The sequence below is a fragment of the Etheostoma spectabile genome, chromosome 7 (assembly GCF_008692095.1).
Source record: "Etheostoma spectabile isolate EspeVRDwgs_2016 chromosome 7, UIUC_Espe_1.0, whole genome shotgun sequence".
Lineage (NCBI taxonomy): Eukaryota > Metazoa > Chordata > Actinopteri > Perciformes > Percidae > Etheostoma > Etheostoma spectabile.
Genome location: NC_045739.1, coordinates 5720098 through 5741693, shown reverse-complemented (window position 1 = coordinate 5741693; position 21596 = coordinate 5720098). Strand labels below are relative to the sequence as shown.

Sequence of the window (21596 nt, the reverse complement as noted above, 5' to 3'; positions counted from 1 at the left end):
AATTAAAAAAAGAGAGAAAGAAAAGAACAACATGCAAAGCATATGGTCATTGCGTGTGAGTGATTGAAATGCAGCAATTTGACAATTTGACTTAATTGAGAATTAAGTTGCGTTTTAAAATATGTCAGTCCACAAGTCCATTCTCTTTTCCTGAGCCTTACATGATTACCAATAAATGAACCCCACTTGAGAGTGAAGCACAAGTAGATGTTTTTAAAAAAATGTTTAGTCTTTAGATTAAATAAAAAAGACATACCTTGTCCATCTCCAATGGCATTCTGAATGCTGCTGGTTTCTCTGCTGTATTTCAGACACTTTTTCTCTTTCTTCTGCTTGGAATTTTCTCAGACAACAATCTGTTTTCCTTCCTCTCTCCTTGTTGTATACCACTTTCCCCATTGCAATTGGAGACTCAGATGTGATATGGTTCTCCAGTCCCTCCCCTTTCCAGATGTTGAGGCTCTTAAATGTTCAGAGATATGTAACCATATAGCCTATTTATTTGTCAAGAATCAACTTCTTGGGGTATGTAAAACACACGGGGCATCAGGAATTTAAACAGGAAAGATACAAAGAACATACCACATGCACATTTAAGCAATGTCAGCCACTTGGTAAATTTTCTACAAAGTGTGTATGGTCTCAACTCAAAACATGTTGCAGTCATTTGACTTTAAAGTGCCTTTGAGTTCATATTACATGGAAAGAATAACAAAGTTTTTTGCTGTGTTCTTTTTTAAATCAACAGCTCTGTTCTGTCAAAAGACACAGCGTGTCCTAGGTAGAACCACCCTCTCCTGGATATGCGTATTGTAGATAAAGAGTCTTGGCCCATTTTCAAAAATACTGCCAATGAAGAGAAATGGCCAGGAGGTTGAAACAAATAAGGAAGGTGCCTTACCCAAGGGCAATGTCCAGCTGTGGATATTTCGCAACCTTTGTACAGCCGTGGATATGTAGCAACCCCACACCACATTCAGAGAAGTCAAATTGGATGTTTGGCATAGGCTAGCAGGGGTGGGCAATTAATTTTTACCGGGGGCCACATGAGCAACCCAAGCACTGCTGGAGGGCCACATCGACAATATTTCAACTAAATTTTGCTCAATGTTCTTTTTGATATAAGATAAATCAAATAATAAGATAAATAATAATAATAATAATTTCATTTAATCTAACTTAACTTTAGTTAACTACATAAATACGTACATTTGTCTGTTACATTAAGGCGACGTGTGAATTGTTTATAGCGTCGTTAAATATTATGGACTGATAGGCATATCCTCCCTATCCTCTGACGTGATTTCTGTTTTAATTTAGTTTAATAGGCTTTTCAATTGAAAACTTTTTTCACCCATCTACCATATGAGTTACATCAGAGGTGCTCAAAATATCAGACCGTTTTTCACCTGATATTTTGTGTGTCTGTCCTGTCATCATGGGTGTTATTTTGTGTTTACTAATCACAATAAACAACCTGACAAAATTTGGAGAGGTCTTCTGTTGTCTAGCAAAAGTTACGTAGGGGATACCCAAAATATCAGGTGAAAAACGGCCTGATATTTTGGGTACCCCTCATGTAACTTTTGCTAGAAAACCGCAGACCTCTCCAAATTATTTCAGGTTGTTTATTGTGACCTATTAAACACACAAAATAACACACACAATGACAGGACAGACCCTTTGCATGTTAGGGATGGGATACACAAAATATCAGGTGAAAAACGGCCTGATATTTTGGGTATCCCCATGTAACTTTTGCTATACAACAGCAGACCTCTCCAAATTTTGTCAGGTTGTTTATTGGGACTTAGTAAACACAAAATAACACCCATGATGACGGGACAGACACACAAAATATCAGGTGAAAAACGGTCTGATATTTTGAGTGCCTCCAATGTAACTCATATGGTAGACAGAAACCAACAGACTCAGGAACAGTTTCTACCCACAAGCCATCACTCTGATGAACAGCTGACTTCTGACTCACAGTGTCAATTCCTGTGCAATAACCCAGCAACACTGTCTCTAACCAGCTCCTGTTCACTGGAACAGGAGCTGGTATTTTACAATACTGTCATATTGTAAAATGATACTTATATAATACCATGATATTTACTTATTCCAGCATCCTCTGCACAATGCTCCATGATTAAAATAATAAAAACTTTTGTCATAAAAATAATTTACTCCTTCACACCTTTCATTGCACTATTACCTCAACCTGCTGACTGTTCATTCACAGTACCAATTGTTTACATATACATCTGCAATACTGAATTTAACTGTAATATGCAATTACTTTCCACAGCACTTTAATTTTGATAGCTTCTGCCCAAACTTCATTTGTACTACCTTTAAATCCATTGTTATACTGCTCATTTTAGCCTAACTTAATACATATATTTTTATGTTAATAGCCATCTGTATATACATTCATAGTACATATTGTTGTACTATGTCGTTGGAGGGGATCCAAGAAGAACGACTACCTACTAGGGGGTGGCAGTAGCTCAGTCTGTAGGGAGTTGGGTTGGGAACCGGAGGGTCACTGGTTCAAGTCCCCGTATGGACCAAAAAGTACGGAGTGTGGATTGGTGGCTGGATAGATGCCACTTCACCTCCTGGGCACTGCCAGGTGCTGTTGAGCAAGGTACCGTACTCCCCCCAACCGCTCAGGTTGCTGGTTCGCCTGGCAGTCCACTCACTCTGACATCTGTCTCTGACAAAGTGTGGACACAGAATGTAATTGTACTTTCCCCATTGGGGATCAATAAACAGATTAAAATCACCTGAAGAACAACTGGCTCCACTTCAAAGAAGATCTGACCGAGGCAGTCGTCTATGGCCTGCAGTGGAGGCAGCGAGGAAGAGAGGAGACAAGGCCTGCTTTGTGGAAATAAGGCGTTCATTAACGGAAAAGAGATTAAAATTGACTGACCTAGAATTAAGGGAATGGAGGTATGTGTCAATAATATAACCTACTCCTATGTACTCTTGATTATTCTATGTTAGACTCGGTCATGATGGAGTAGCCGATATTGTTCTGTTAAGGCAACCAATATTCAACATTTGTGCAGTAATTCCTACGATTAACCAAAAAAGTAGATGGTAGATGGATAATTCTTCTTGAAGACATTGACCAATCTCTGTTTGTTTTGGTTAATATCTATCCGTAAACATATATCTATGCTTCCAATAATAGGCAAAACAATACAGCTATTTTTTCAATAGTAGAAAGTAAAATAAATGATCTCTTAATGGTATTCCCTTCAGCTAGAGTTTTATGGGGAGGAGACTTTAATACAGTAATGGATGAAAGTATGGATAGACGGCCACCCAAAGACAGAGCAACAAATGAATTAGACCTAATTGATATCTGGCGACATAAACACCCAAACCCAAAAATATATACTTGGAATAATAAGGATAGATCTCAACAGTCCCGTATAGACTTCTGGTTGGTCTCATCAGACTTGAAGAATGAGGTGGAGTCAGTGTTGATAGAACCAACAGTTTTTACAGATCATAAGGCTGTAACAATTTATATCAATATTGGGATGGGTAGACACAACCTTAACAAAGATTACTGGAAATTAAAGAAATTGCTTTTACAAAATAAAGAATTTAAAAAAAGAAATCCAAAAAATAATTGATAGATATTGGACTCAAGCAAAATTAATCAATAATTTTGGAAATTGTTGGGAATGAATGAAATATGAAATCAGAAATTCTGCGTTATCTTTTGGGAAATGAATTGCTAAAGCAAAGAAAGAAAGAGAGTCTCAAATAATTACGGAACTGATAACATTATCACAGAAAATAAGTCCAGGGGTGCCTTTATAAGGTCTAGAAGGAAGTGGCTTGAACAAGGTGAAAAATGCTCTAAATACTTTTTCAATTTGGAAAAGAGAAACTTTGAGTTGTCTTCCTTGTGTAAACTTAAAATCAATAATCTAATATGCGAAGATGTTAAGGGTATTTCAAAATATGTCGCTGATTTCTATCACAAGTTATATGCAGCCGTATGTGAAAATGAAAGAGATATGGATAGGTTTCTGGAAGATATTGGAAGGAACATGAAATGTGTTGATGACAGTTTTAAATCAATTTGCGACCAGGAGATTAGTTTAACAGAGGTACAAAAATGCATTGACTGTCTTAAAGAAAACAAAGCTCCTGGGAATGATGGTCTGATAAGTGAATTTTTATAAAGTATTTAAGAAGTCATTAGCACCTTTTCTAGTGGCAATGTTTGTAGAAGCCATAGGAAAAGGGGAACTGCCTCCAACTCTTTGACAAGGTCTTATTAAATTGATTCCTAAACCAAAAAAAGATAAACTGAGTATTGAGAATTGGAGAACAATTAGTTTGTTAAATAATGATGCTAAGATATTCGCATTGGTCTTTGCTAAAAGATTGAAATCAGGATTGGATGATATTATTGATGAAGAACAATCAGGATTCATGCCAGGAAGAAATATTTGTAATAACATACGATTAGTATTGGACATGATAGAATATGATGAATATATATTGGACAATAGCTTTATTTTGTTTGTAGATTTTTACAAGGCATTTGTTACCATAAGTCACCGAGTATTGTTTAAAGTTATTGAGTTTCTTGGATTTGGTTACCAATTTTTAAAAGCTGTCAAAACGCTATATAAGGGCTGCAACAGTTCAATTAAGTTAGCTCATGGTACAACTCCTAGATTTGATATTGGTCGTGGCATAAGACTTAGCCCATTCTTATTCCTCCTTGTTACACAAATTATGGACATAAAAAAGGTACTTTCCAAGGTATAATTTCCTTAGGTGAGAATTTAAATTATCCCAACTAGCAGATGATACAACAATTTTTCAGTAATAGAATGAAGTGTCAAAAGCAATTAGTTGTACTAAGGATTCTCTGATGTATCGGTTTAAGAATGAATTTGAGTAATCTGTTTTCTACCACTTAAGGATTGTGACCTATCCGAATAGAAGGAACCCCTGTGAACATACAATTACAAAACCTAGGTGTTATCATTGATAAGAATGAAAAACGTCCCCATAACCTAATTTCAGTCCTATAATTGAACAAAAAAAGAAAAAATTGAATACATGGTTGATGAAGATCTGTCGTTGAATGAGAGAGTGTTGTTATCAAAAGTAAAGGGAATATCCGATATGTCTATGTATCATATCATTGAACGCCCCTTCCGAAATATCCCAAAAATTAGAAAAAACTAATTCAACTTATTTGGAGGAACAGATGCCATTATTAAGAAAAGAAAATCCGTGCAACGTAAAAGAATGGTGGGCTAAAAATTTTAAGTTTTGAAACCTTAAATAACTTTCAAGGGAAATGGTTAACTATTTTATTAAAAAAAAGGACTGTATTGGAATACTTTCCCTAAATATGTATTTGGTTTAGTTGGTGGACTCAAATTTCTGTTAACGTTGATTATAAAATTTATAGATTACCTGTGAAGTTATCAACTTTTCATGAACAAGCTTGCTGGCCTTGAAATTAATTTACAAGCATAACTTTACACCAAACCCAAAACTACCCTTTGGAATGCCAAGGATATTCAATACAAAAACAAATCTCGTATTATGGAAGATGGGTTGATAATAGTATTGTCTTGGTAAGACAAAATCCTTACTGCTGAACGGGCAGTTACTAAGTAGATAGTTCCTCTCCAAATTCCATTTTGCATCAAAGCCGAGAGAATTGCAATAGTTGTTGATGCTGTGCCGAGATGGTACTGCAACTTTAGAGGGTCAGTAATGGCAGGGATCAAACCACTCAGTAGTGGTATATTCTTGGAGGAATTTACATTACCAACAATAAATGTTCAAATAAACCATCAGGAATTGTATTCAAGAGGTAAATCTGCCCTCAGGAAGATTCTTTGGGCTTCAAAGTATGGAAATGATAACTGGCAGAAAATGTGGTTAATTGGAGACAAATTTTGTCTTAATAATGAAGTAAAAGAGGTTGTTTTTTTTAATTCAGCATAAAACAAATCCAGCAAAATTGACACTAAAGAGATTCAAACTTGATATTGAATATTCTTGTACTTTCTGTGAACTATAAGAAGAAACAATCTGTCATTTGTTCTTTCATTGTATGTATACTAAAATATTTTGGGATTGATGTTCAACATTTTATCAGATGGAACACTGGGCATTCAATTCAATTTAAAGATAAAGATATTTTGATTTGCTTTGAAGACAGTGAGAAGGATAAAGATGTTGTTTATTTTATTCAATTAATCTTGTTATTTGGAAAATTCCACATCCACAAGAAGAACAACACCATAAGAGGCGTTAAGAACAAAAAGGAAATTAAGACTGGATTTGTGTTTGATACATTTTTCATGTATCGGTGATACATTTGACTTTATCTGCACCACACTTTTCTTTTTTTATTCTTATTTGTTCTGATTTATATATACTTTTTTCTCTGTAAGAGCAACTCTGGTTTTGACATTTGAATTATACATACTGGCATTGTAAGTGTTCTTTGTTAAAAAAAACAACTTAAATTGAGATTGTTTTGCCAAAACCATAGACTGTAAAAGCATGTCTATGGTCAACTATTTCTAAGATCAATAAACTCACTATTAGATAGAAGAATATCATGCATTTATAATGTTGTTTTTAAGTAATATGTTGGGGATTTTTCTCAAAATAAAAACTCAATGCTTAACCGGAAGTGACGTGACAGAAGTGATCGTCACAGGAACTGAAAAACGTATACAACAAAAATGGCGTCTCCCGGCGAGGCAGCGGTCTGTGATACACACGTGGGAAAAAAGAAGAAGGTAACTAAGAATAAGTCATTAGTAAGAGAGTCTAACTTCTAATATCATCAGTTAATAAAGATTAGGACGGTGCTTTGTAAATACACACAACGTACGTGAAATTAGCTTTGCTAGCACCCGCAGCTAACGCAAGTAGCGCGTGTGTAATATTAGTGCACGGGGTCCTGGAGGAGGCGAGTTTTCTCCGGTTTCTGGGCACAGATAAATACATTAAGCTTTGTATTGTTCTAAACGTCGCTATGCTAACTTGTTGCCGCTTGCTCCTCTTCAATAGCCCACATCTCGTTACTGGGAGGAGACGCAAAAGGATGGGGAAAATGAAAAGAAAGTGGGTAAAGACGGAGAGCAGACTGGACAGTCTTTGGAAAAGAAGACGCGACAGAAGCAAAAAGCAAAGAAAAGGAAGCAAGAAGAAGATCAAGGAGATGGAAATAAGCTTATATCAGGGGTAAGAGAATGGAAGTGCCACTGTCATTCAGGGAAGTGGGAAATACATCTACCTAATATCTCAGTATTTATTTTTTATTCTGATTAAGATACATAGAACTTTATTTATCCCGAGATAAATTGCTGTGCAGTAGTTGCAGTACAACGTAGGAAAGGCTCGGGTGTAAGATAACAATAAGGTGGAAAGCCAAAATGTATACAAATCCCAAAAAACAGGTTAACACTGTGGATCATAAAATATGAACTGGAGAATAGTAAGGGTAATTCTACATGGGTTGCATATAGATGGGTATGTACAAATCTGAAGCACAGGTAGTGTGTCTGCTTAATAAAGGTATAGTTTATAGGTATATATTTATCTGAAGGAGGAATATTTCACGGGCTAACAATTCATGAAAATTAACAGTTTGATAAAATACTTTGCAACTCCTTAAAAATTTTCCATTTTTTTCCATATATATATATATAATATATATATATATATATATATATATATTATATATGTATATATTTTTTTTTTATTATTTTTTTTTTTTCTGACAGTATCTTATCAGAATTCTGTATCAGCTTGTTCCAGCTCCTCATTTATTTATGCATTGTCTTTCCACAGAGTGGGACTTGTGTTTTTTATGACTACCCCACTCCATTAGTGGTAAATAGTGTAGTGTCTTGTGCATCATTTTATACACATTTCCCTACTAATTGATCCTGAGAAATGAATTATTTATGGAGCAACACTGAGTGATGTCTAACAATATGCTTACATTTTTATTTCCATTATGATAAAAAAAATCATGAAAATAAAAGCAGTGGTATTTTTTAGGCCTGCAAATTACGTGGAAAATGGCAATCAGAGTTTTTTAGCTTAGAATTGATATCACGATTCTCTGCCACAATTTTCTTTTGTTATGAAGTGAAACGTTTATTGAACATATGAACCATGACAAACAAAACAAATTGTCAGTACCAAACATAGAATTGTTTTGGCACCTATAGCACACTGAGCATCACCACAAGCCTGGAAACACAGAGGCTTCAATGAAGAGAAGGGAGAGCAATGCAGCGCTATGTATGTGTATACAGTCTATGTTTAAAACTCAAAGAAGACAGTAGTAGTGTTTGCGATGTAGTCGGCTTGTAAAATTAAGTGAGAATCCAAAAAGTTATTAAAACAATTAAATCGTGAATCGAGATTGGGATTTTATAACGATTAATCGTGCAGGCCTAGAATATGTGTGTACTGTGGAAGGAAACAATGACATTTTCACATCCAACTCGTGTTGAGTCAAGAGCCTTGTAATCTTACAGCGCATTGAAGTTGATTAATGTATGAATATAAACAACAGATCTAACACCCCCACCCCAGGACAAAAGGGAACCAGTGAGTTAATAAACCGGAATTATATATATATATATATATATATATATATATATATATATATATATATATATGCATAGGGGGACATTTTGAACAACAGAGTAAATAAGATTTATGTATATATGTATACTATTACTAAAAAACAACACACCTTATAGCATAGCTACTTGGGACAGATAGATTTTTATTAAATTTTCTGCACATTTTAGCAGCAATTAAGTTGAGACACAATCATCCTCAAAATGCCCATATTCAGTTTGCGGTTCTAGACGTGGAGAGATGAATGGCTGACATGCCTTATAAAGTTTTTTTTAGGAGGTTACAGATTGGATCTAACAAAAACCGCATTACATCTGTAATCACATGGGTACGTGTGCCTCGTCCTTCCAAAGAAAAATGAGTTGTCTAGCAATCAGAGACGCAAAGACGATATCATTTAATTTGTATTTTGCAAGGTAAGCTTCTTCAGCAACTACTCCAAATATTGCTGTCAGCAGAGATTGATTGATAGAGATCTCAACCACCAGAGTTTTGAATACATCACCGCAGTATTTACAAAGTAAGAATATGATATTCAAGCTGTACCACAAACTTGCATTATCCCAGAGTCCAAGCAATATCAATTTTCACACTCTAGTGTTAGTATTTTGTTAATTTATCTACCAGCTTTACATTAATTTACAAAGTAAATCCAGTGTATGTCTTCTGATTATTGTTCATACTCTCTCAGAAATCTGACCCTTTCCCTGGGCCTGCTCCTATTCCAGAAGACCGGTTGCAGAAGTTCAAGAGGAGAGATACAACTAAAAAGGTAAGCACCCAAATGTCGCATTACAATTTCTAGTAAATAAGTGAAGTTATCTGTTGCCACCAGCCAACATCTCATTCCTTTATTCTTGTTGTCCTAGCCTCGGCGCCAGCATTACAAGCTCAAAGACATGATTGCTCGCTCAGAAGAAGCTTCAGAAATGGCCCAGAAACAAGCTGCTCGGTTTGACCTCCTACTCCCAGAGGATGCAGGGTAATTTGTTCTAAAAGCTGGCAGGCTGCCTTGTGTCACAGTGTATGATGTGACAAATATTAAATGATGAAGAATGTCCCTTTGAGCCATTGCTTAAAATCTGGTTTGTAAGATGTTTTCCTCTAATCTAAGGTTTCTAGAAGGAGATGAAGATGAGGACACGTGTACAATCTCTCAGGAAGATATTGCAGAGGTTGTGGACATAACATCTGCGACAAAGGTGGGATACTGACTGGATACTAATGTAGATGTTGGAAGATTTCACTTCTGATGTGTAAGGGTTACTTTAATTGCTGATTTACACCAATTGCCATTATAAAGTATGACTTAGTTTTACTAGTATGGCTGGGAACACCATGCAGTGCACAGCTTTGGTTGTTTCCAACCTAATTTATTAATTTATTAGTAGATAATTTGTATGGGCTTAAATTGATAAATCTAGTGTGTTTTAAATGTTTAAATAAAAAAATAAAAAAGCAATATCGTGGAAAGCAAATAAAATGGGGCATGTTCAGTAGGGGGCAAGCTTGTTTATTTTATGTATTTCACAAGCACTTTTATAAATATTTTGCCAGGTTTGATGTTGTTCCCCATGGTGTTTGCCTGTTATTAATTCATTCTTTTCCTCTGTCCCACTTCCTCCTCAGTATTTTGATCTGAAACTGTCTCAGTTTGGACCGTATCGAGTAGATTACAGTAAGACTGGACGGTCAGTATCTCAATCTCTATACCTATACAAAGATACAGTGGGCTCCTCAGAGCTTTTTCACTGATAACAACTGCCTGCTGCATCTGAAAACGGTGTTAAAGAGAGCATTGAGACTCAACCCAACAGTAATGTTGGGAGGTAATAAAAAATATAAAATGCTCAACGATGACATCTGTTGCATGTCTGTCCATTCAAGTGGAATGATCTCTCCTCTGTTGCTCTTCCCAATGTGTCCTCTTTTTTTGCTACCCGGTAAAAGGGCTTAATTGGGGGAGTTTTCCATATCTAAATCGAGGGTCTAAGGGCAGAGGGAGTCATATGCAGATTGTGAAGTCCCATGAGACAAATGTATCATTTGTGATATTGGGCTATATAAATAGACTTTATTTAAATGCTGCTAAAATGCTCCTTAATGCTGGGTAATTTGCAGATTTTAACTTTCTGTGGCTTTATTGCTACAAATGAGTCATTCTACCTTATATATAAATATTGATTTAAATGTTTGAATTGTGGGCATGTTGTTAACGGTGTGTTTTCTTCTCTTCAGTCAGTTGCTGCTTGGTGGGAGGAGAGGGCATGTTGCTTGTATAGACTGGCAGTCCAAACAGCTAATGTGTGAGATAAACGTAATGGAGTCTATCAATGATGTAAAGTAAGTCATCCTCAGCACTTTGTACACTACACCTACCAGCAACTGTTAACATAATTTCTGTAAATAATCCAAATTCAATGTCTGACTTTATTTAGGTGGCTCCATAGTGAGGCCATGTATGCAGTGGCTCAGAAGAAGTGGCTGCATATCTATGACTCCAATGGAATAGAGCTACACTGCATCCGCAAATTCAATGACGTCCTCCGTATGCAGTTCCTCCCCTACCACTTTTTGCTAGCAACAGCGGTGGGTTAAACTGTATTTACAGGTTTTGGACACCATGTATTGTGAGATTATTTTGAATGTATTACTACAATAACAAAAAATTGTCTTCTGATGGATTTTGAATTTGCCGCAAACCCTGATGTTAGCTTACACACGCTCAATTGATAAAGGTTTTCCTTTTGGTTAAAACTATATTTAGTTACATTTTGGCAAATTGCTATAAGTACGACAACTTTCATTGGATAACTTCAAACCCCCAAAAAAGAAACCTCTTTTTCTATGATTTCTAAGCAGATTTATGGACGTTTCTTTGGAATGAATATCTTTGGGAAGCTTGGACGCTAGGGGGTTAAAAGTACCTAAATGAGCTGTGTGTGTTGATAGGCGGGACAAACTGACAGGGATAGACTTGATCTCACCAACTGTAATTGTCTAATTGTAATTGGCTCTGACAAACCTTCCTGTTTTTGCTCTTGTCTTTAGAGTGCTACAAGTTTCCTGCAGTACCTGGATGTGTCAGTGGGAAAGGAGGTGGCAGCCATTTGCACCAAGACTGGCCGGCTTGATGTGATGTGCCAGAACCCTCATAATGCCATCATCCACCTCGGCCACTCCAACGGCACGGTCACCCTCTGGGCTCCCAACCAGAAAGAAGCCCTTGTCAAGATGCTCTGTCACCAGGGCGCCGTGCGCTCTGTCACTGTAGACAAGACGGGAACGTGAGTCACCTTGAAACTTAACACTTCCTATGTAAGAGAACATAGATATTGGATTTCTTTTAGAGGTATGAAGCTGTGGTTAATTGTGTACATTAGGTAGAGGTGGTTTTCACAGTAGCTCCACTATAAATGTAATGAATTAATATTTCACTCCAGTCTTTGAGAGTGTGATATAAGTTATTGAAACCATTGACAAAATCCTTTCTTCAACCCACCACAACATATTTGTAACGATTTAGTTGTATACTTGTCCTTGCGTTGCACTTTGATTGATAGTTTTATGATGGGACGTTCTTTTTGCAAAACACAAAAAGATGAGTCTAATCTATCGATGCAGTGTTTTGCATGTTCTTCGCTTTCCATTGTAATAATCTGTGATTTGTAGCGCTAGTGTCCCCCAGGCCGAACACTGGGTTCTTAAAAGTTAACAATTTGTAAAAGAATTTCATAAATAAATTAAAAACATCATATTGGAATATAGGGCAGCACCATTAATCCAATCGCGATTACATTACATTGTGCGAATTAATTAAACCTAAAGGTGTGCTGTGTGCGTGACACGCTAGTCACAGTGTGCACTGCAGTCTCCACATTATGACACCTTTTCTGTTTTACTGCGGTCGGACCAGTGGTTGCTCGCATGCCGCTTGGATGCATTTTCATAAATTATCACCAATAAGTACCAGTATACGTGTGCACTATAATTTAAGCGTTGGCTGATTTGACCACGGAGATACAAGCAACAGCTGGCTTGACTGCAGTCTTGTTTCGGGCTCCCGGAGCGTGGTTGGGAAGCACAGCGGAGACATTCCCTCCAGGGCGGATGCTCTTTCGGGGGTTACAGTCTTCCCTTTACTGACAGTTTTAACAACAGATGAAGCCACCGTGTTTTGAGAAGCTTGTTTTTTTAACTGTTCACTGTTAACTCGCTTGACATCATCTTTGCTATCTCTTTTTGCTCTCGCTTCACACAGCCGCACTTGTACACTAAGAAACCGCTCACTCTCCTTTCTTGACCACTCACGTCACTTCTTCCACAGACCTTCCATTCTCATTCTCACTCACGCTACCCATGTCACGTCCACAAAGTATATGACCAATCAGTCAATGTTTAGGTCACGTGAGTAACTATCAGAGGTTTTATTTTATACCTTTTCTCTAAGAGGAGGCTGTACAAAGTATATTTTGTAACTTAATCACTATTTATTATATTAGACCCATCTTAAATGTTATTGTTTATAAGGGCACACAAAATGTATTGTTTAAATGAGACTTTGCATTTTTCTTATTGTTTTATTCATTTAATTTGTAATGTTAGGCAAATATTTATTTTTTGTTATTTAATTTGGTAGTGTTGCACATTTGGAAGTAGACTCATGATACCAATATAGTGCAATTGCTGTATCGTAAATTATTTTACCATCGCAATGTAACTTTTTCTCCAAATCATGCATCCCTATTGGAATAACTATTATAGTTTATGTTGGAGCTGTAAACTGCAGTTTCTTCAATGTCCACCAGAGAGCAATGTGTTGTTATGATCTCCTCTTGGCAGATATATGGTGACATCTGGTATGGATAAAAAGCTGAAGGTGTATGACATTCGAGCCTTCAAGCCCCTCAAGTCCTACTTCCTCCCTGCTGGCGCTTCCTGTTTGTCTCTGAGTCAGAGGGGTCTGCTGTCTGCAGCCACAGGAGACATTGTTCAGGTCATAATCACCACCACCACACTACACACAACCTGATTTGTCATTGAAAAATGATCTAGCACACAGGAAGTGACGCATTGAATACCTCCTCTGGGCCTCGAGTGGTTATTGCATCACACTATTGAAAACAACGAGTATGTTGATACTTGATTTATTTGTCGTTGAGTATTACTTCCATTCATTGATTATCACCCTCTCTTCTTGTAAATAGAGGGACATTTACAGTTAATCAGATATTGCTGAAGTTTCTGTTTCTATACATGGGGTGATGCAATGAAACTATTTTTAATATTGATTAGTAGTGGCAGCTAGGGTGGCTCGATTATGGAAAAATTGGTCAATATTGAAATTATGATTATTTAACACAATTACTTTTTTGTCTTTTGGAAAGATGTTGAAATTTTTGAACTGTAAAACGGGGGGGAAAAAAACAAATCAACATTTGAAAAGACCTAGAACTGTGAATTTTCCCCTAATTTTCCCGTTTTTCCTTTCCGAACACAAAACAAATTAAGGGTTCACTTGCAAGACGTTCTGTAAGAAAATAATTGTTTTTCTCGATTACTCTGTTTTTGTGATCGTTGGGAAGGCAAATCGTGATAGTGATAAAAATCCCAATTAACTGCACAGCCCTAATTGCAGCCATACAGACAACCTACTTTTTAAAGGTCGATTTACAGTCGATGCATCCGAGCTTGGGCGCCAATGTGACATCAAACTGATGTAGATCGCAGGGGATTTTGAGTGTGCGTCCAGAGGGCACACACCACTCTATTTTTTTCAGCGGCGCGCAACAAAGTGGACGCTTACTGGGTTAAGATAAGTTCTTTTATGGTGAATGAAAGGCTTGATCCGACGAAGTAGGTCATCTGATCAAATTCTAGCATTGACATTGACGTCAATGCTGCTGCCAGTTCTGCCGTTGTTTACCTTTTTCTTCTTCTAGTCCGTAGAAATGGCAAAGTTGGTAGCATTTGCTCATTAGCGCCACATCTGTTCCGGAGAAGACTGATACAAAGGGCACTTAACCTTTTTCTCTTACATCCCCTAATCTGTGTCTTTGAAATCGTTGTCTCCCTGCAGGTGTATAGGGATGTGTGGAACACTCCAGTGAGTAAACCCTACATGACTCACAGAGTTCAAAGAACAATTTGGGGGATGAACTTCTGCCCCTTTGAGGATGTCCTCGGGGTGGGTCACGGAGAGGGTTTCACCAGCATGCTCATACCAGGTCTGACTCTATTTTACATTATACAATTTTTAAAGGGTAACTTTGGTATTTTTCAACCTGGACCCTATTTCCCCATAATTTTGTGTCTAATGTGACTAATGGGAACAACCATTTTTGAAATGCACTTCTGCTCTGACAAATGTTTCAACCTCTACCTGTGAGAAGTTGCTTTGTTATCTTACTGATGAAGTGGCATCTGTCAGACAATACACCAGTATTAAGTTGAGTGGGTTTTAACCTGCTGCTCTTGCGCATTCTACAGTGTTTAAAGAATTTGAGCCAGTTTCTCTGTCGTTGCTCACTGAGGTGGTGCGACAAATTAAACATTAAACTTACCAACGGTCCCTTAGGCATTGTTCCTGCCAACACGGTGAAGGAGGTCTTTAATACTATTGTGTCAAGTCTACTCACTTTTATTAATTCTTGTCTTACTTTTGGCTCTGTCCCGGCTGCCTTTTAAACATGCTGTGGTCAGACCTCTCTTCCAGAAGCCTCATATTCACCCCACAGTATTGTCTAATTTTAGACTTGTTCCTAATTTGCCTTTTCTTTCTACGGTCTTGTAAAAAATTGTTTTATACAATTACATGCCTTTTTACTACAGACCTCCAGTTAGTTTCAGATTGTGTCACAGCACCGAGTCAGCACTGTTCAGAGTCCACAATTATAATGCTTTGTCTGTAAAATGCCAGGAATCCCGCTGTATTAGTGCTGTCAGACTTGCCGGCTGTTAAGTTATGTGTTGCAGTTGCTGTAAAGCGCTAAATGAATAAATGTTGATCGATTGATTACTTGGTTGAAGTTGTTCAAGTATTAAGCAAGACCACTGCAGTCGGCAGCAGCAAAACAAGCTGCAATGTAACATTAACTGGCAATTGCGCATCTTCAATTTACGTCCACTAAAAGTGCTTTTTTTGCCACTGACATGCTCAGATTATTAGTCTTAGAGTCTGACAACATTATAGAAAGGATCCCTGCAGTGGCAACAACAACACTTTTAGTGAATGCAAATTGACTGTGCGCACTTGAATATACATGTTTACAATGCTGCCGAGTGTGCGGTTGCCGATTACAGCGCCCTTGCTTAATACTGGTCCAACGCCGCGTTACTCACTTAGACACAGAGGCATAGGAACACAGGGTTGATAAATACCAAAATTACCTTGTAGTAGTGGACTGATCAATGTTGCTTTAAATAAGACACTCTGTCTTCCTTCATTTGCATTTACAGGTGCGGGAGAGCCAAACTTTGATGGTCTGGATGCAAATCCGTACAGGAGTGCAAAACAGAGGCAGGAGTGGGAGGTTAAAGCCCTGCTGGAGAAGATCCAGCCAGAGCTCATCAGCCTCGACCCCACTGAGCTGGGACAGGTTGACCGCGCCACGTATGAGCAAAGGCACCAAGACCGGGTTCAAGCTCTGGTCAGTGTCAGGAAGCATCTTATTGGCACACATCAAATTCTATTTTTGGATACAGACCTGTACATTTTGAAATACGGACTCTTGATCATAATATGTGTATTACCATTTAAACCCTTCTAAAAGCATTTTTTGTCTTCCCAGGGCTTTGACCCACTTGCCAAAGAAAAATTCATTCCCAAGTACAAGAAAAAGGGTCGTAGTTCAACTGGCAGTGTTGAAAGGCGCAAGAGACAAGTGGCTCATGAGGACCAGAGGGTAAATAATCCAGAATATTAGATAAAGAGCAATGCTGCAATGACATTGTGATCTTTCTGCTATATCTGCAGTGTTTGGCTCATCTCTTGTTTACCCCACAGGATGTAATCAGGAAAACTGCAGAGGACAAAATGAAGATTGAAAAAGAGAGAAAGAAGAGGGAGAAAAAGGAGGCAGTTTTGTCTAGCCAGAGATCTGCTCTGGACAGATTCAAAAAACAGTAAAGGAGTCCCTTTTGTGCAGCCCAAAACCCAGTGACATTCTGTGGGAGTGACCTTTGAACTTCATATAAAGGACACATTTTTTGAACACATTACTGCGCTGGGGAAAAAAACAGACTGCAAAAATTCTGGAAGTAGCCGGCTAATAAAGAGTCATTCTCATGTGTGGCATTGGTCTGTAATCAGTGTTGAGTGCAGTGAAACGACAGATCAATTCAACGTCTGTAGCCTGAAGCATTCCAGTCTACATGGGTGGATAATGTGGGATGCTATGGCTGGCATAAGTGTTAGCTTGAATTTGTGTTGTATTTTTTCTCTACTTATAAACCAACTTTTCCCAGATTTTTGAGTGCTTTAGTGGCTGAGCTGACCGTCAAATGTTTTCCATAAATATATTCTAAAATAAACAACATAATGCCAAGCCTCAGAATTCAGAGTGTTATTTAAGATCACAGCTGACTTTAAACTAGAGCCCGACCGATATATCGGCCAATTTTAATTGGACAGCACTCTACAATGTCCCTGTTGGCAACACTGATTTTTTTTTTTTTTTTTTGTTAATGTATTTTTAGTCAAAGGGCTTTAAGTTTCATATCTTAAGTTTGTATTTTTATACATTTTATTTATCAGAACTTTAATATATTTTGATGTTCTGTTGTGACAAAACAAATCATCATTTTAGTGAGAACTCATAAATTACTACAAATAACTAATGTTAGGGAAATGTGTTTGTTTTGTTACGCGTTTCTAGATTTTTTTTTTAAATATCGGCTAATTGCATTTTTAAATAACCAAATATTCATATCGGTATCGGCCTTAAAAGTCCTTTATCGGTCGGGTTCTACTGTAAACATTGGGGGGGGAGATCGATAGAGCATAGTGTGGTGAACAAACAGACATTGAAGTTGGGAAAAAAGGTTATAAATTGCAGTATATCCCAGAATATTGCAATGTGTTTAAAATCGCAGTAACATGGTACAGGGACAATGGGAATAGGGCTGTGTACAATAATTGTGGCATGGACAAAATTATATACAGTGGTTGGTAGGTGATCAAATACTTATGTCATGCAATAAAATGCAAATTAATTATTTAAAAATCATACAAGGGGATTTTCTGGATCTTTGTTTTAGATTCTGTCTTACAGTTGAAGTGTACCTATGATAAAAAAAATTACAGACCGACATGTAAGTAGGAAAACCTGAAAAAACAGCAGTGTATAAAATACTTGTTCTCCCCACTGTACGTTAGAAACAGGAGGTAAAAGGAATGTGAAACTGCTGTGACGAAATGGGGAAGTGCTTGAGCTATTACTAACCAGTTACACCAGAAATAAAAAGGTTTCCAGGAACAAACTTTACAACTGGAATAACAAGTGGAACAAACTTCGAGACACTCCCATAAGATACAGAGTACTTTATTGTTGACCATATTTGATTCAAACATATTTCCTGAGTGTAAACACACAGACTTTCTCATAGTTTACATTGTGGGTGTATCAAGAAGCCTGAGCCTTCATCCTGACCCATTGTAAACTAACTATTAAAAATGTCCCTCTGGTGATCGTCTGGCTTAATGGATAACTTTGCTAGGATAAAGCCTGATGTCCCTCCCCTTCCATTTTTAAATACAAACAAATCAGTGCAATTTTTCTCCTACCCCAGAATAGATACGTGGTGTGGCCATACCATACTCGCTGTGCTGTCATTCACACCCCACTCAGTGTTTAACCTAACTATTAAAGCAAAAAGTAATAGATGCTACAAGGATTTTAGCTGTGTACAAATCTAATGGTCATAATTTTGATGTCAGATGATATGAGGCAGCAGAATAACCAAGCCTCCAGAGAAGAAAGATCAAATTCCTTGTCTGTTCCCAGAACTGGCTGAATACATCTCACTGTCTACAATTTCAACTGTCCATCTAACGATAGGTTGCACATAATCATGACAATATTATTACTGAAAAGCATAATACTGAAATAATTTGGATACAGCCTGTAGGCTACTGAGGTAATTATGTTTTTTTTTGTAACATAAAAGGTTATAGCGAATACATTTCTTTTTGTATTACTTTCTCCCTAAGCATGTGGTTTGATATCTATTGCACTATTAATTGGAGCATCATGCATTTAGGCATCTTAATAGACTAACATCTACACTTGAAGTACCTGGTGATAGACTTTACAGTTGTTATTGATGTGAAGGTAGCATCCTATAGATCCCAGACTTGTGTGCTAGAAATGCTTGTGCATTAATCACTTAAAGCAGCTGGATGTCCTCCGTGTCAGCATGCCAGTGTTTGTTCTACATCTACAGTAAGTCAGTGATAATGAAGGATGCTGTAACAGTCTAAGGATAACTTATGGCTACTGTGACACTGCTTCACACAACTAAATGATCATCCTCTTTCCTGCAAAGAAAAAGGCAGTTAAATACACATTACTGTTTAAAAAAATAAAGCTATACAAATAAAGTGACATTTTACAGCCAGAAGAGCACTTGTGCTGTTCACAGTACTGAATCGAGGCACAGCCCCAATAAGTACAGTTTTCCTTATCATAACCCCTGTTCCAGCCCCAGAGCTGACCCGAGCATTGCCCTGACTTTGCAGAGCCCCAGAGAAGCACGCAGACTCAGCCACGAGCAGGGGTGTGATGTATGGACATCAGCCCAGTAGTGCAGCATCTCCCTGGGTGGGATGTGGTGGATGGACACCATGGCCTGATAGCAGCAGCGCCCGTATGGCACACCTGGGCCACCAGAGAAGAGGGGGCAGTGTGAGGGCAGCACTCCAGCTGTCCGGGCACACAGCCCAACAAACACATCCTCAGGAGGCAGAGGTGTGGATAAAGGTGATGCAGAGGCTGCCAGGGAAATCTTGAGCAATGCAGAGCGGGACAGAACATAGGCCGTACCACTGCAGTAGTCCGGAAAGACAGAAGGAGGGTAGGCCCCAGCAGGGAGGTAGTGCTTGCTCTCCGGATCACGGTCCGGGGCCACATGGAGATGCACCCTGCCAAGGTACAAGTCTCCTTGTTGGTAGGGGTTCCGGCTCTTGTTTAGGTAGTGCAGGAGGGCGCTGGGATTGAACAGGACGTCATCATCCACTTTCGCCATGAAGTGAGCCTGAGGGCAGAACCGGCGGGCCCAGCCCAGCAAGGACAGGGTTTTTAGGGTGAGATTCGAGTAGGTGTCCAGAAAACGCCCCTGGATCAGGTCTCCTCGCTCTCTGGCCTCTTCTATCAGCAGCTTACCCAGTCCAGGGTTAGACGCCACGCCTCACCATGAATAGGGTCATGACCCGCAGGCCCCTCACCTCCACCTCCCCTCCCCAGGTGTTCCTGATGGCTTGGCGTGCCCTCTGGTTGGCAGGAGCCGAGGTAACCATGGTGATGAGATAAGGCTTGGCACGCTGGCACACGAGCGGGCTGGGCATGAGCAGGAACTCCTCTGGCCTGGTGGGAGGGACGCTCTGCGGGGGGATGATGCCTGCGTGCGGCTCCACCACCGTGTTCATGCTCATGGAGGTGACCCATGACTCGATGAAGTCCACGAAGAGCAGAGCCAACAGGGCTGCACTCGCTATGGCCGCGCACAGATAAGGCAAAACACCAAACCTGCTCCCCCGCTTCCCGAACCGGGGCTTACATACCCATACTCCCCGTCCGACCATCATCAACCTCCACTACCACTGCGCAGCTAAGACCGCTGTAGCTGCTACAACTCGCCTGTTTCTCACCGGTTCTCCTTCCCTTGTCTCCCTGATTAAAATATTCTACTAGCTTTGCGTTTTCTCAGCTCTTGGTCGCCTTTGCTCAAAGGTGCAGTAACGCGCAGCAGCAGCCGGAGGAGAGTAGTTTTAGTGAGGATGCGGTAAAAGGAGCTGGCTGCTCTTGCGCTGCTTCATCCCAGTCCGTTTTACAAAAGTGGGAAATGCAGCTGCGCAAACAAATGAAAGCAATTTCCGCCCTGAATGTTGAGCCTACTATAACGTGGAAGCTAGGTACTCATCATTTGAATATGTGTAAATCCCTGTCGCGCGCTGTATTGTTCTCCTGCAGGACCAGTCCTATCACACCTGGTGGTGCAGGGGCGACACCTAGTGGTCATTCAGAGGCACTTCCTTTTTCTGAGGTTGGCCAATAAAGTCCTAATTGTTGTTTCCATAAAATGGAAAAGATGGTCATACAAATGCAAGCAAATTTTTAACGCCAATATGAAGTCATTCTCATGGAAAATGCATCTAACCGAGTGCACAACTGGAAATAAATTAGTGTTAAAAGATTATGTATTTGCTTATTCAAGATAGATAGATAGATAGATAGATAGATAGATAGATAGATAGATAGATAGATAGATAGATAGATAGACAGATAGATAGATAGATAGATAAAAGTAAAATAGATACAAGTAACAGAATAAAAAGTCATCAAAAAGTATGTCCTTTAAAGGTGCATGCATAGTGTGCAGATTCTCCATTGGGTGTGCAAAATGGGGAAAAATATGCATTGTTCAAAATATTTATATTGCACTATGACAGTTGTAAAGAATATACATTTAAATTTATGTCCAGTTACATTTAGTGGGTGATGTCCATTCTAAATATATTATTTAGGGTAGTTTACTTGATGAGGACAGTTGCAAAACTGCACAACTCCATTACCGCAATTTTTCTCTAAAGGGTGTGCTACATATCTTGATTTTTTTATTTATTTATTATAGAAATATATAACATTTTAAACCATTTTTTACCACATAAGTTATATTGTTTATAACCCATCCTTGATTTT

General features: G+C 38.5%; 3 protein-coding genes across 5 annotated transcripts in view; 1 reads left to right on the top strand and 2 right to left on the bottom strand.

Moving 5' to 3' along the window:
• Positions 1 to 392, bottom strand: part of LOC116692211 (cytosolic sulfotransferase 1) — a 28772-nt gene extending 28380 nt beyond the window's left edge. For both annotated transcript variants that reach the window (XM_032520306.1, XM_032520305.1), the window contains exon 1: positions 257 to 392. In XM_032520306.1, coding sequence (XP_032376197.1) covers positions 257 to 277 — 21 coding nt within the window. In that variant the 5' untranslated portion in view covers positions 278 to 392. The remainder of the gene's footprint in view (positions 1 to 256) is intronic.
• Positions 393 to 6723: 6331 nt separating this feature from the next.
• On the top strand, positions 6724 to 17141 carry wdr46 (WD repeat domain 46). 2 transcript variants are annotated; one of them, XM_032521364.1, is made up of 14 exons: positions 6724 to 6782; positions 7090 to 7263; positions 9371 to 9451; positions 9549 to 9661; positions 9794 to 9881; positions 10309 to 10370; positions 10918 to 11022; positions 11118 to 11268; positions 11731 to 11966; positions 13522 to 13675; positions 14759 to 14906; positions 16138 to 16328; positions 16470 to 16583; positions 16685 to 17141. In XM_032521364.1, the coding sequence occupies exons 1-14, from the start codon at positions 6759 to 6761 to the stop codon at positions 16805 to 16807; spliced, it is 1764 nt and encodes a 587-aa protein (XP_032377255.1). In that variant the 5' UTR covers positions 6724 to 6758; the 3' UTR covers positions 16808 to 17141. The 2 variants fall into 2 exon arrangements, with proteins under 2 accessions (XP_032377255.1, XP_032377254.1); XM_032521363.1 differs by having other exon boundaries at positions 6724 to 6815.
• Positions 17142 to 18207: 1066 nt separating this feature from the next.
• LOC116692968 (beta-1,3-galactosyltransferase 5) lies at positions 18208 to 20871 on the bottom strand. Its single transcript, XM_074783865.1, is given in 2 exon segments — positions 18208 to 20085; positions 20087 to 20871. Coding segments are annotated over 2 exon segments (1119 nt in total). The 5' UTR covers positions 20483 to 20871; the 3' UTR covers positions 18208 to 19362.
• Between the last annotated feature and the right edge of the window lie 725 nt (positions 20872 to 21596).